The following is a 12,873-nucleotide window of genomic DNA, read 5'->3' as shown; positions in this document are numbered from 1 at the left end:
TTCGGTTGATTATTGACACGCGAATCAGCGGTCAAACATTAAAGCCCCCTGCAGAAAACGGCCAAACGAGCAGCTGACTTTGAGAGCTGGGACTTTGAAAGCAGGTGGAGGCTGCTGACAAGGCACGCACCCATCAGCATCACTGATGATGTTGTTTGCAGCTGCAGCGCCTTCTGCCTCCAACTCATGAGGTATTCTGGTTGATTGAATTAAGATTTAATGTTGATGTGGGTTTATTAAGAATTCTCATGACTGCACAGATTCTCAAAGGGCAGAGCCTTTCCCCTCAGTTCAAACCGAATAATAACTCGCTGCTTTGGAGCTCTGACGGCCACGTACAGCTTTGCAAAGATGAGGTCCAGCAGCAGCAGCAGCAGCATGTAGAGCACGCCAAGGAGCACAAAACTTGCCATCACTGGCAAACGAAGATGCGTTCATGCCTCGGGGCCCGGAGAGAGCACAGCACATTAATGCGAGGAGCAATATTTCACTGTAATACATCACAAGGATCTAATGTTCATTAACGCTGTAGATGAGCTCTAAGATAATGTGCTGAAACAGTAAAACAAGCTGATCTCCAACCCCTGAGGAAGACGGCGTTGAACAGAGCTGTTCGCAGCCTTCGGCATCATTACACTTGATTAAACTGATCAAGGTCTCAGCTCAACAACTAATTTGCCCTTCAGGAGCAGAGCAACATACAGTAATCACTTAAATCGGGAAGTAATCACCACGACCTTAAACCAAGTCCACATCACGATTCCCCGCATGCTGCGATGTATCAGCTCGACAGAAAAAGAGGCAAGGACTCTGGGATTTAATAGTCAGATTGACTGGCTGATAAAAATGAGCTGTAGAAATGGTTCACAGATAAAATCACCGGCCGCTTCCTCTGTGTCCTGCATTACCAACTCTTTGAGGACACACGGATGCTTTCTCACATCTGCAACGGACGCTTAGTCTCACTGTCCATTAGTTATTTGACTGAGCGATTAAATCTTAATTGGATAAGAGAGAAATCACAGTTTTTAGATCCCAAGCGGATCAAATCCTGACATGTGCGAGTCCATCCACTGATCAGCTTCACTCATCACCTTCACGTGCACCGTCTTGTGTTAAAGCATGGAGGCCCAAACAGGGTGAAGTCTTGGCTTACAATGTGTAAAAACACATGAAGGTGACACTCGAAGCAGAATAAACCTGCCGCGGTTTTATGGGGTAGTCACTCAGATTTTACATCACGTTGAGGCCATTAGCTAATGCCGTTATATCCAGAGTAACTTCCAGAGAATGAGTGAGTCTGGACTCGGCGTCTCGCTCAAGGACACTTTGAGTCGACAGGACACACTGAGCTGTTGACGGCCGCGCCGGCTTTGATTGGACCTGTGGAATTTAATCTCAGTGCCACTGTGACGGCTCCCGAGCTTCATATTTAAGCTCGAATGTGTTTCTGCACCATGATTCATCTCTGACCAGAGGATTCATTTTCCAAGAGCGGAGTTTCTAAAAAGTGACATGAAGTTTGACAGCTGAGAAATGAAATGTGGCCGCTGGCATACGGAAATCAAACAAACTAATACGACATATAACAATATCTACCTGAGTAAAGGTAACATGTATGAGAGTCACAGGTCAAAGAGTAACACTGTCAATCAAGATGATCCACTGTTCAGAGAAAAGTCTGAACATATTTGAACACTTTAAAAAAAGTTCAGTAGACAGGACACAGAAATTCATCTTTCTTCTTTAATTACTATAATCCATCAATTTAAAGTCCAAAAATGATGCACAGTGGACGGCTGGATTTAATGATAACGTCTAAATTCTGATGATCTACAATCAGTGTTTACTGTGCTGCGAACTAGGGCTGCCACGATTAGTCGATTATGTCGACGAACTAAATCGTTGACGACTAATTTACTAGTCGACGCATCGTTTTTTGGGGTTTTAAAAACTTTTCTCTTGAAACTGCGGCTGCAGCTTCCACTGCCGCGTCTGCCTTTCTGTCACACACACACACCTACGCACATGTGCAGTAGTGGTAATCGGCGTCAGGCCTGACTGTACCGTAAATGATACCATAACACAGACCCTCCAGGAATTCACCATGTTGCGATTTGCAACTTCTACGCAACTTCAGTGAATCCCCGTGAATTCAGGGCGGTGTTGTTTTTCCGCAACTTCCACGCAGTCTGCCCGGGGGATTCAACTTGGCGGGTCAGGGAGGGAGGATCCCCTCGTGGGACCTCTCCCCGGCGCTGGCTGGCCTCCGCTGGGCGCATTTCCCCCACGGCGGCTCTGGGTCGTCATGGAAAGACTCCGGGGTGAAGGTGGCTCACGGCTCCGTCCACGAGGTTTACAGCGCCCACCAACCCGCCCCTTTCCAGGAGAGTCAATTTACGCATGATCCGATTAGTCGACTAATCGAAAAAATAATCGGTGATTAGTTGACTATCAAAATAATCGTTTGTGGCAGCCCTAGTGCGAACGTACGAGACATTCCTTCTCAAAAATGTTTTGTTCTGCAAGTAAAAGCTCAAGAAAATCCAAACCTATTCAGAGCATTGTCACCCACAATAAAACTATTTGGAGGTAGCCTGACAGAAGACAAACTCACATCATGGCACTTGTAAGTCTTTCCAGCATTGTTAAGAACGGGTCGCAGCAAAACTGAACCCAATTACAGCCGAGACAAATAAAACCACCTCCACGTCTTGGATGGAAAGCACTACTTGTACTGACACTTCAAGGATAAGACAAAGATGTCATGACTAATCAAAACACAGTGACCCTGAAGGAAGAAGCACTAAGCTGCAATTATGCCGCTGCCATTTAAAAAACGCTGCATGTCCTCAGAGAACCGAGGAGGAGGCATGAGGAACTCATTCCTCTTGTCCAACATCTCGATCTCGCCTTACAACATCCAACATGGACGAAAGCAAAGACTTCAGATCGCCCAAAACAATTCAGCTAGTCATGATGCCATGAAAAGAAGATAATGCTCATATTCAAGAAGCCAGAAAGATAAATTACGAACAATAAATCAAAATGATGTCGATTAAGTTTCCTATAAAAGTCTTAAACTTTACATTTTCCAAGTGGTCGGTCAAACGGGCTGTAAAAATCCCAAGAAATCTACTTAAAGAGGATTTAATCTGGTCTTTCTGAAATACTCATCCAATGTTGTCCAGGCAGATACTTTGTAGCCTGACAGCAAACAGACTATTTATGCACTCTGATCTCAGACCTGAGAGTACCAAACCTCTCTCTTCTCTCTCTGACATGACTAATGAACCCACCGCGACCACACCAGAGAACCAAACCCGCCCTCACTTCTGAGAGAGCAACCTGTCCTGATGAAACGAGCACAGCTTTATTCGAAGCTTTCTGCATGACAAGGAGGCCAGATGGCAATTTCTCACATCAGCCCCTGCAGCACAACAGCCAATAGCAATGGGCAGATAATGAAGGGGGAACATTGTGTACCGGCAGCAGACCCTCAAGCTCATGAATCCGACTGTGTGACGAGGAGCATGACACAGTGACATCTTTATGAGTGTGGCCCAGTTTGAATACAGCAAGTTATCAGCAGGAAGCGAGTCCCCTTTAGAAAAGGTAGAAAAGAAAACACTGATGAATTGGCATTCCTTCCCATCGCACTGAAAACCTGCTGAACTAGAACACCAGAGAAAAAGGTGAGGTTTGCTTTCAGCATCAATCCACACACATACAGGGAGGTTAACACCTTCTGCACCGCCAGCCACTGGTTCAGATTTATAGTTCGATTATCAGAAAAACACCTGCGAAGACGACACAGACTGAGGCGTGGCCACATTCGCAGAATACTTAAAAAAGTTTCCAGACAGAGAGAGAAATGAAGTTTTCAGTGTGGCTTTAATAGTTTCCATCACTGCCAACAAACATGCATGCAGCCAACTGGTCGTAAAAACAAGCGGCCAGTTCAGAAAATGACAGCACTTTTAAAAAACACGGCCAAGATTCTGATTTTTATAGAATCCGTAAACTTTATATCAAGTCAGAAGTGAAGTATTCTGGTCACACTTCAGTTTTAATGACATTCTCTGTGGCGTTTTCCAAATAACGAGGCAGCTCGGTGCCGTCTGATGACTCTATCCCCTCGTAATATGAATCTAAACACAATGAGCCTTTGACAGCACCGTGTGCTGCTGCAGCAAAACACACAAAGGGGATGCTAAAATAAATCAAACAGAGCAGCTCCATACACAAGTCGTGGTTAAGATGGATTATTTACCGACTGCTTCGGACCACCCGGCCGTATCTGTTCCAAGTTATCCAACAAAACAAACGTGTGTCCCAAAATCTGCCTCTGTGAGGTAAATAACATTACTATGAATCAATGTCACATGCCCGAACCTTCTGTAAGAGCAATTTATGGTTAAAGGACTCTCCAGTGCTGTGAGCTGTGCAGCAGAGGCACACAACATGCTTTAAAATGCAGCCAACTGAGTGCAAAGTCAATTCAGCAAAGCATCACTGCGATGCAGGAGTCAAACGCTCTCCAAACTGGGAGCAGAGAAGGGAGGGTCCCACAGAAGTGCTACCTCTCTGCACACATTATGAGCCGCTTCCTGCAGCAACAGACTCTCTCTCCGTCTCTGTCTCCGTCTCTCCCACGCTGATTCTTACCCATACTGGTGGCTTTGGCTGTACTCAGCAGGATCCTGCAGCACAACAGGCTCCCTCGCCGGACTCTCCATCACGTCCACCACCACCGCCCCGTCCCTCAGGTATGGGTTGCCCGGCAAGTCTCCATTTACCTCAGAGTGTGTCCCCGGCAGCGGCGGCGGCGGCGGCATGCCGGTGGGCTCCACTGTCTGAGGATCGGGCTCTGTGACCTCCTCCTCCATCAGACTCTTAGATGCAGCGGTGCCTCCAGCAGCAGCAGCAGCAGACTGCCTGTCCACAAACCACTGAGCCCGGCTGCCTCCACAGTTTGGGCTTGTCCCAGAGCAGCGGCATCGGTTCCCAGAAACCCGTTGTTAATATTTGAGCAGTGAGAGCAGCAGGTACAACAGCTCCTCTCATGCTCCACTCCTTGGCTCCTCACTCCCTCCCTCCCTCCCTCTCTCTGTGACTCCCTCTCTCCCCACTACTCTCTCTCTCACTCACTCTCCAGAGCAAACATTCCTCCACATGGGGAGACAGAATGGAGGGCTCATTAGTGAGTCCCAATGACAGACTCAGCCCTGCCTGCCTGCGGCTGTGCTCACAAAATACACAGGGAGAGGCTGGAGAGGGAGAGAGAGGAGGAAGAGGGAGAGAGAGAGGGAGGGAGGGAGGGAGAGACAGACCGTCAAATAAGAAATGACAGACCATCAGCAGCTGACCAGAAAGACAAAGACAGGGAGCAAGACTGACAGATGAGTGTGTGTGTGCAAGAAGAACACACACACTCGCCTTTAAATCCCAGTGGGTTATGCCTACAGTGCGCTCTGCAGGTCAACGCGGGGATGCTGTGAAGCCACATGACACACACACACACACACACACACACACACACACACACACACACACACACACACACACAGCGCCACATCTCCGGGAGAGCGCGCCGTGCGTAACAGCGTGCGCCACCGTGTGGAACAAGAGCGCGCGTTGGAGGCTGCGCAACAGGAGGATGGTGATGATGGTGATGGTGGCGGTGATGATGGTGATGGTTAGGTGGGGGGTCCAAAGTGAGAGCTCCTTCACAGCCCCCCCAACAGGCACACACACTTCCTGTGAGCTGCTCGTCACCAGCGCGAGAAAGAAGAAGCCACATTCATGGAACAGACGCTCGTGTCAGTGATTTTCTCGTTGGGAGACAGATTTATGTTGTTCTGCTGGAGAGGGAGAGTCATGATGATGGTTTAAAATAAGCAGCATGAAGGCGGCACGGCGCGTTTAAAATGCGGAAAGATGATTCATCAGCATCAGGTCGAGCCACAATGATCAATCCAAAACTTTAAGAAACACTGACAGACTGCAGAATCCAAAGCTCATCACACAAAAACAAGAAATTAAATATTCATGTGACTCATTTTATTATCACACAGAATTAACCACCTGCGGAGACGAATGGACAGACATTAAGATTCTGAGTGGACACAACAGGTGTGGACCTGTCTGACTCTCCGTCTTACCTTTGAGGGTGTTCAGCGTCTGAAGGTGATCAGTCAAACCCGTGAATCGATGCCCGCAGTAGGATCCAGTTTAGAGACTTGTTCCCGACTCTCAGCCTCGTTGGATCGATCCGAGGTGCTCGCCGTGTTGTTACAGGATTAATCCTTCACTGTGGGAGTGCAGTGCAGTCATGTGTTCCCATCGTTATGAGATGAAAAGTGTGTGAACACCGTGTGTGTTTGTCTTCGTGTCTCTGATATGAAGTCCAGCAGCAGCAGCAGCAGCGCGCCGCGCGTCAGGCGAGTTGGACTTTTCACCAAACTCTCATCAGTGTCTTAATCTGCGCGTCTGATGAGAGGAAGAGGCGTCACTGCAAAGCTCAGAGTAAAATCCCACAAACACACTCACACACACACGCACACACATGCACAGACGCACACACACGCACAGACGCACACACACGCACAGACGCGCACAGGTGCGGTGCGTCGGTAAGATTGATGAGAGCAGCCCGGTGGCTGAAAGAGACGCTCCAACCCAAATCGATACGCAATCGAACAGGAGAGCAGCGATTGGCTGATCGGACTCTTGTTTTTTTTTTGTTTTTTTTAGCTTTATTGTGTCATGATCTTCCAGCTGATGAACTGTCCGGAGCGTTTTAACGCGATGGATCTCCTCCACTGACTGTCCCTGCTCCTCTTCATCAGCTCCACATTTAAAAAGTGAACCCGTGTCAAAGCAGACAAATGAAGAAATGCTGTTTTCCGGTGAAAACTTTCAAAATAATGTCCTGACTGCCTCCCACAGGCGCACAGTGTTATAATGCTGCTGTAAAAAAAAAAAAATCCTGTTTCTCTTCATATTTGATCTAAAATGACGTTTTCTCGTTTGTTTTTTAAAGTCTTTTCTTTTCTTTGTGTCACTGTTTTTGGTTTTTAAACTTTTATTTGCAAAGTTAAATCATCCAGTTTCCGGTTTTCTTGAAGATTGACGAAACTCAAAGTACTTTTTTTTTTTTTTTCAAATGGCACCATTTGATATTTTGAATCTGATTCAGTTTTTTTTTAAATCAATGATAGATATAGATACATATCATCTTCACATATTTACACACATGCTCAGTTGTGGTGGAGAGACGCAAAGGAAATAAATCTGCATGAAACATGAAGCAGTTTCCTGAGCTGAGCACTGTGTTGACTTGGAGGTGAACATCTCTCACAATAAAAGTACAGGGGTTTGAAACTGGAGACGTTTCTAAGTGATGTTCAGAAGAGCTGAGTGAAGAACAGCGAACGACACAGCTGACAAAATAACTGCTCTCAGTACAGGTGTGAATAAAACATGAGGCAGCTCCTGGTATGGAGAAGTTTCAGCCTCCAGCATTTCCTCAGGATGGGACCCTATGGATGTGGATGTCTGACACAACCCTGAGCAAACTCATGTGGTGATCCAGCATGAAGGAGAAGCTGACAGCTCTGCCTGCTCTCCTCACATTAATAAACAAGTGGTTCTGTGGCCAACAAGCACATCACACAATTTATTATTTACTGGGCATGTTCCAGAAACGTGTTGCACTCTGAGGACAGAACCTGTTGGGGTGATGATCTACAGTGATAGAGGTGAAGAAAGTGTCGACAGAGGAAGCTACGAAGAGAAACAGGAGAGAGTGACCAAGCAAGAAAGAAGCTGTTCGGTGAGAGTAAATCTGGGACTGACTTTTAGCTGCTGGCGAGAGCTCGGTGAAATAAAAGGCTGGAAGTGAGACGCCAAGCTGGGGCGGTAAGTTATTGGCTGTCTGTTGTGTCGCTGCAGCTGATGTTTGGCTTTGTTAACAAAGCTGTCGGATATCTATTTTGTAAATATAACTATTGTTATACAGAGTTATATGAAGTCCAAGTTTTCACTCAGGCGTCTAGACATCAGCTTCTGACCTGCAAGGAGGGAGTGAGTGCTTGTCAAAAGATAAAGTCTTGAAGATGATCACTGTTAAAATAAAGAAAAGTCTGATTTTCTGTTCAGTGTCTGAAGCCGGTGGTTGATTCCTCCTGAAGGCCAAAAGGCTAAAAGGCTGATGGCGGAACACTTTCTGTCTTCGTTCATGTTGCTGTCAGCTGAATGCCTAATGAAGTCTAACAGGGTATTGTAGTAATCTACATTTATGGAAATGTGCCCACCAGGAATGCCAGAGGACAGAAAAGGCCACCCACTTTTTCTTTTTTTTTTTTTTACTGTCAGGGTTACAACAATTATTTTTCACATTTTAAGACATTTAGAGGGGAACTCAAGCGGCGTGACTCAGCGTGACTCAGCATGTAGGAGTCAGACGTCTCATACATGGATACATATGTGCTTCTGACCTTTTTGGTTATTGTATAGTCTCAGACACGCTTGGACATCATGCCGCGTATCCGGGTACGGGTTGCTTTGACTCCAATAAAAGCTCAATACGTTTTTTTTTTTTTACTGAGACAACACAAAGCCCGCTGTGTTGCAGAGCAGTGTGGGATTATTTTTCCCAGAAATGTCAGTGCAGTTCCTGTGAGCTGTGATGTAAGAGGCAGAAGAAGAGGTGCTGAGCTCGGTGCACTGTAAAAACCAATGAGCTGCTGCGTGTTGTTCACTTTTTACAGCGTGCTGCAATCAGAGCTACAGTAGGACAAACTTCACTTGATTGAGGCCTGTTATTTACATGCAGACTGATTTGGTCATGTGACCCTCATGCTATTATGAGCATACATATTTTTAGCAGCTCCAGCGACTACAACATTATAGAGAGCTGAAGGACAGGAGTCTGTGCATGTTTGAACACGAGTAACACTCATTTAAATCAGGATTGCATTCATTTATAAGCTGTTCTGGTGACTGCTGTTGCAGCAATAGCCAAGAAATATGAATCAATAATAAAAAAACAACACACAGACACAAACACAGTTAGTCGAGGAGACGGCGCTGCAGAGAAACGCAGGAATAGGTAAACAAGCGAACCTGGGAAATCATTACTCGAGTAATTTAGAGGAGGAACTTTGAAATAAACTGCAGCCTGAGCAGTTTTATCAGCTTTGGGTTTAATATGTGGCTCACGCAGGGAACACTGAGAGCTATCCGATCTTTCCCTTTCATACAGACTACTACACACACACACACACACACACACACGTAGAGTACACACACACCATGTATCACATATCCAATCTGTGCTCAGTTCCTTCCTGCACCAGTTCAGCCTTGGAAAGCTCATCACCGCGAGGTGTGTGTGTGTGTGAGTGTGTGTGTGTGTGTGTGTGTGTGTGTGTGTGTGAGTGTGTTCCTGATGGGATGAGTCACAGTGTCTCTGTTTCTGCTGCGGCTTCATGTAACTTCTTCAAAAGGGAATCTAATGAGTCAATAGTCTGTTCTGGATTTGCTGTAATGAAATCGAAGTCCTCGCTGATGCTTCTGACAGCTGCCGCGGACCACAAAGCTTCGAGCCGCTGAGTGTCTTTGTAGGGGACAAATACAGGGATCTCTTTAAAGCTGAACCAACACCACAGGGACACACACACACACACACACACACACACTGTGAACATTAAATGATTAATGTCAGAGCTGAGATCTTGGCTGCTGCATACAGTGGAATATTTCTCTCTGAAATAAAGGCAAACTAGTCGCTTACTACTTCTATTTGTACACTACTAACTTGTATTGCTTCAAAAAGCAACGTAAGATGAAACCAAACAGAAAACTGACTCACTGACTGCAAAGCCAAGTTTAAGAGTTCAAGCTGAAACTGGGATGAATCTGTAACAAACAAAAAGTCTGCAGTGCCATCAAGTTTGGACCCTGATTGAAAAAAAACACTGCATTGAATAATTTAAAGTCTTTAACTTCAGGTACCTTTACTCACATATGTGACTGACACTACTGATGTAATTATTTTAACCCAAGTCCCGATCTTTCCCCAGACCTAACAAACTGTGACAGGTTCACATGTTTATTATTGTTACCATGACGAAGGTCACCCGACAAAGCGTTACTTTTCAGTTTATTTCAATTTTGACCTCTTGACCTTTTCCAAGCACAACCAATGAGACAACAGCCGTCTGTCACGTAGCCTGGCAACGATACACGCAAGAAGAAAGAGTGGAGGTGGAGAGCAGAGACGTTTCACGCCGCGGTGGAGTCGCTTCACTGGTCGCACATAGTTTATGAACTACATGAAGCCGAGCGGTCGCACCGCGCTTTGTCTCTGCAAGCTCTGCGTCCGACCTCATCTTACCATGTGGAGGCAGCTGAAGATATTACGGGCTCTTGGACAGATGATACTTTTTTTGGACTGTTGGGGTTCTGGGGATAATGTGCCGACCCCAAAGAGAACAGGGAATTTACATTTTGATCGAATGCTTCACCAGTCTGAATATTTTCAACAGCAGTTTATTCCCATTCATTATCGTTCTGTCAGTATGCATTGGCAAAAGGCAGGCGACACCTCGGACAAGCCGCTGATCCATCACGCACACACACACACACACACACACATTCACACCTTTTTTTAGAGTGTCAGTTTCTTCGCACAGTCCAAAGACACACTCCGTTAACTGGCAGCTCTAAAATGGCTGCTTTGTGATTCTCAGTGTGAAGCGAGTTCAAACGAACGAAATATAAATACGAATAAATCAAACACAAACAAACGACACAGAAACTCTTTTTTTTTCTGTTTTCATGCTCGGTGAAGTGAAAATGTTTCCAGAGAACGTTGCACGCTGCAGTCACTTCATATGCTGCAGATACCTTGTTACCGAGGAGCTGGGACCAAAACCAAGCTTCAGATTCACGTGGACCAGGTGACAGACGAGGCCTGATGCCAGGGCCAGCGTGTGGCAGCTGTCAGGTACGGGTTCCTGCTGCATAACTCAAGGAATGACATGATATCCGCTATTTAAAACAAGCACAGAAGGTGGAAGAAAATCTTCTGTTATTCAGCTACTGATGATGAGATTCAGATGATTGCAGCGGACGATAGAAACTGACCTCACACTTTGCATCCTAGCTACAAAGCAGCTCCCTTTGTTTTTCAGAGTAAATCTAGAAGCCAGTAGACGATATAACCAACAGAGAAGGAAAGGTCTCCTCAGGCAGTCAGCCGGCATCTATCCAGCTTCTCCTGTTAGGCCAGAATATTGTGCAGTATTTCTGGCATTTTAAAGTTTTATGTTATTCTTTCAAAACAACAAAATATGTCCAGAAATTCAAAAGTTCTAACACCCTCTTTTATCTGTATTCTTTTTATGATGTGCCAAAAACTCAAAGGGCAGCAGGACAAAGCCCGGGGCTCAGCTGTGCAGAGCGACAGGTGTGTTCTGACCTGAATGACAAAAACAAAGTGCACAAATAAAAAAGATAAAGTCTCCTGGTTTGCATAATTTCAGCTGTGAGCAGGTGGACCTATGACTTACTTTATTGTTGTTGGTGATCTCTGACATTATTTTATTTCAACTTTATTTCTTTGTGTCTTTCGGACGAGTTCAGGGAAAAGGTGAGCACCGGCTCAGGTACGGTGTGTGATCTCTGGTGTGACCTGGTCAGACTTTGAGAAGAAATCTTCAGGTGTTTTTATTTCTCTCTTTTTTCCTCCACAAACAGACGTTTTTATGATCTGAGCGAGCGCCGTGAGAACGCTTTCCAGCTTCAACAGAATTTTTAACACGGAGCTCGACATCTTTTAGACGAGTTCAGGAACAGGTGAGAAAGAGTGCAGGTGAGTCTCATGTGTAACCTTCCACGGCATCATGTGCACTAACATGTACTCTGCAGTAACTGTGATATAATAACAGGCAAGTGTGGATTTTCTCAGGCTGAGTCAGCAACTGTTCAAGTTTGATGACACATCGTAGCACACAAAATCCACCTACACACACCCCATCATCATCATCATCATCCGGTTACAAATACTATAACTATTGTGCATCTTTTATGAACAGAAATATCCCCATACTGGAAGGAGCTGGGAGCTGAGGTCTCCTCCTGACACACACATACAGCTGGAAGAAATGTGCTGCTTATATTCCTGCAGCACATCCAGTCGTTTCTCAGCAGAGCTGTGCTTTTTATTCTGCACGATGACCTTCGTCCTATAGAAGAGGTGTTTACCGCAGCCTTTCAAGCCGAAGCTCAGAATATGTTTCGCAGGAAATGTCAACAACTTCATCTGTATGCTGCGACGATCATGATCCAAGCTGATGATATCTTTTTTACGCCTGCTATCGCAATCAGGAGCCTTTACTACACCGACATTTCCTTTCACTTTCATCACATCTGCTGAATTGCATCCACAGTGATCCCACAGTCCTCCCGCTCCTATATTTAGTCAATCATATCTCTGCCAAGCTCGTTGCTCACAGACGCGGCGCATATAGTACGCACAGTTTCTCTGGACAGCAGCCGAATGTGAGGCATCTGTGACTGGTCACGTGTTCAATGTTCCTGCACAAAGTGTCGGACTGACAGCGAGCTACAATCTCACACACATAAACACTCAGCAGCTTTACATTTTTTATTTTAATACATGTCAAATCACACGTTATTGATCCTGACAGAATAAAAGAATAAAGAAGGCAGGTAGGTCTGATGCAGAACACACTGAAGATTAAAGACTCGTCAGGTTCATTACACACAGATCTGCATGTGAGAGAGTATTTACATACAATACATACATATTCATCACTGTCTGTCTGTGAATTGGACCATATA

General features: G+C 45.6%; 1 protein-coding gene across 2 annotated transcripts in view; it reads right to left on the bottom strand.

The window, feature by feature from the left end:
• Positions 1-6,554, bottom strand: part of caln1 (calneuron 1) — a 48,112-nt gene extending 41,558 nt beyond the window's left edge. The window contains exon 1 of one of the 2 annotated variants that reach the window (XM_019271387.2): positions 6,165-6,554. Coding sequence is in view for 1 of the 2 variants with exons in the window: in XM_019271386.2 (XP_019126931.2) it covers positions 4,669-4,889 (221 nt within the window). In the remaining variant the exon portion in view is untranslated. Of the gene's footprint in view, positions 1-4,668; positions 5,077-6,164 lie in introns of those variants that run through there. The other variant, XM_019271386.2, reaches the window with a different exon arrangement.
• Positions 6,555-12,873: the final 6,319 nt, after the last annotated feature.

This window comes from Larimichthys crocea, chromosome VII (genome assembly GCF_000972845.2).
Source record: "Larimichthys crocea isolate SSNF chromosome VII, L_crocea_2.0, whole genome shotgun sequence".
Lineage (NCBI taxonomy): Eukaryota > Metazoa > Chordata > Actinopteri > Sciaenidae > Larimichthys > Larimichthys crocea.
The sequence above is the reverse complement of the archived record's forward strand: the minus strand, read 5'-3'. Positions and strand labels throughout refer to the sequence as shown.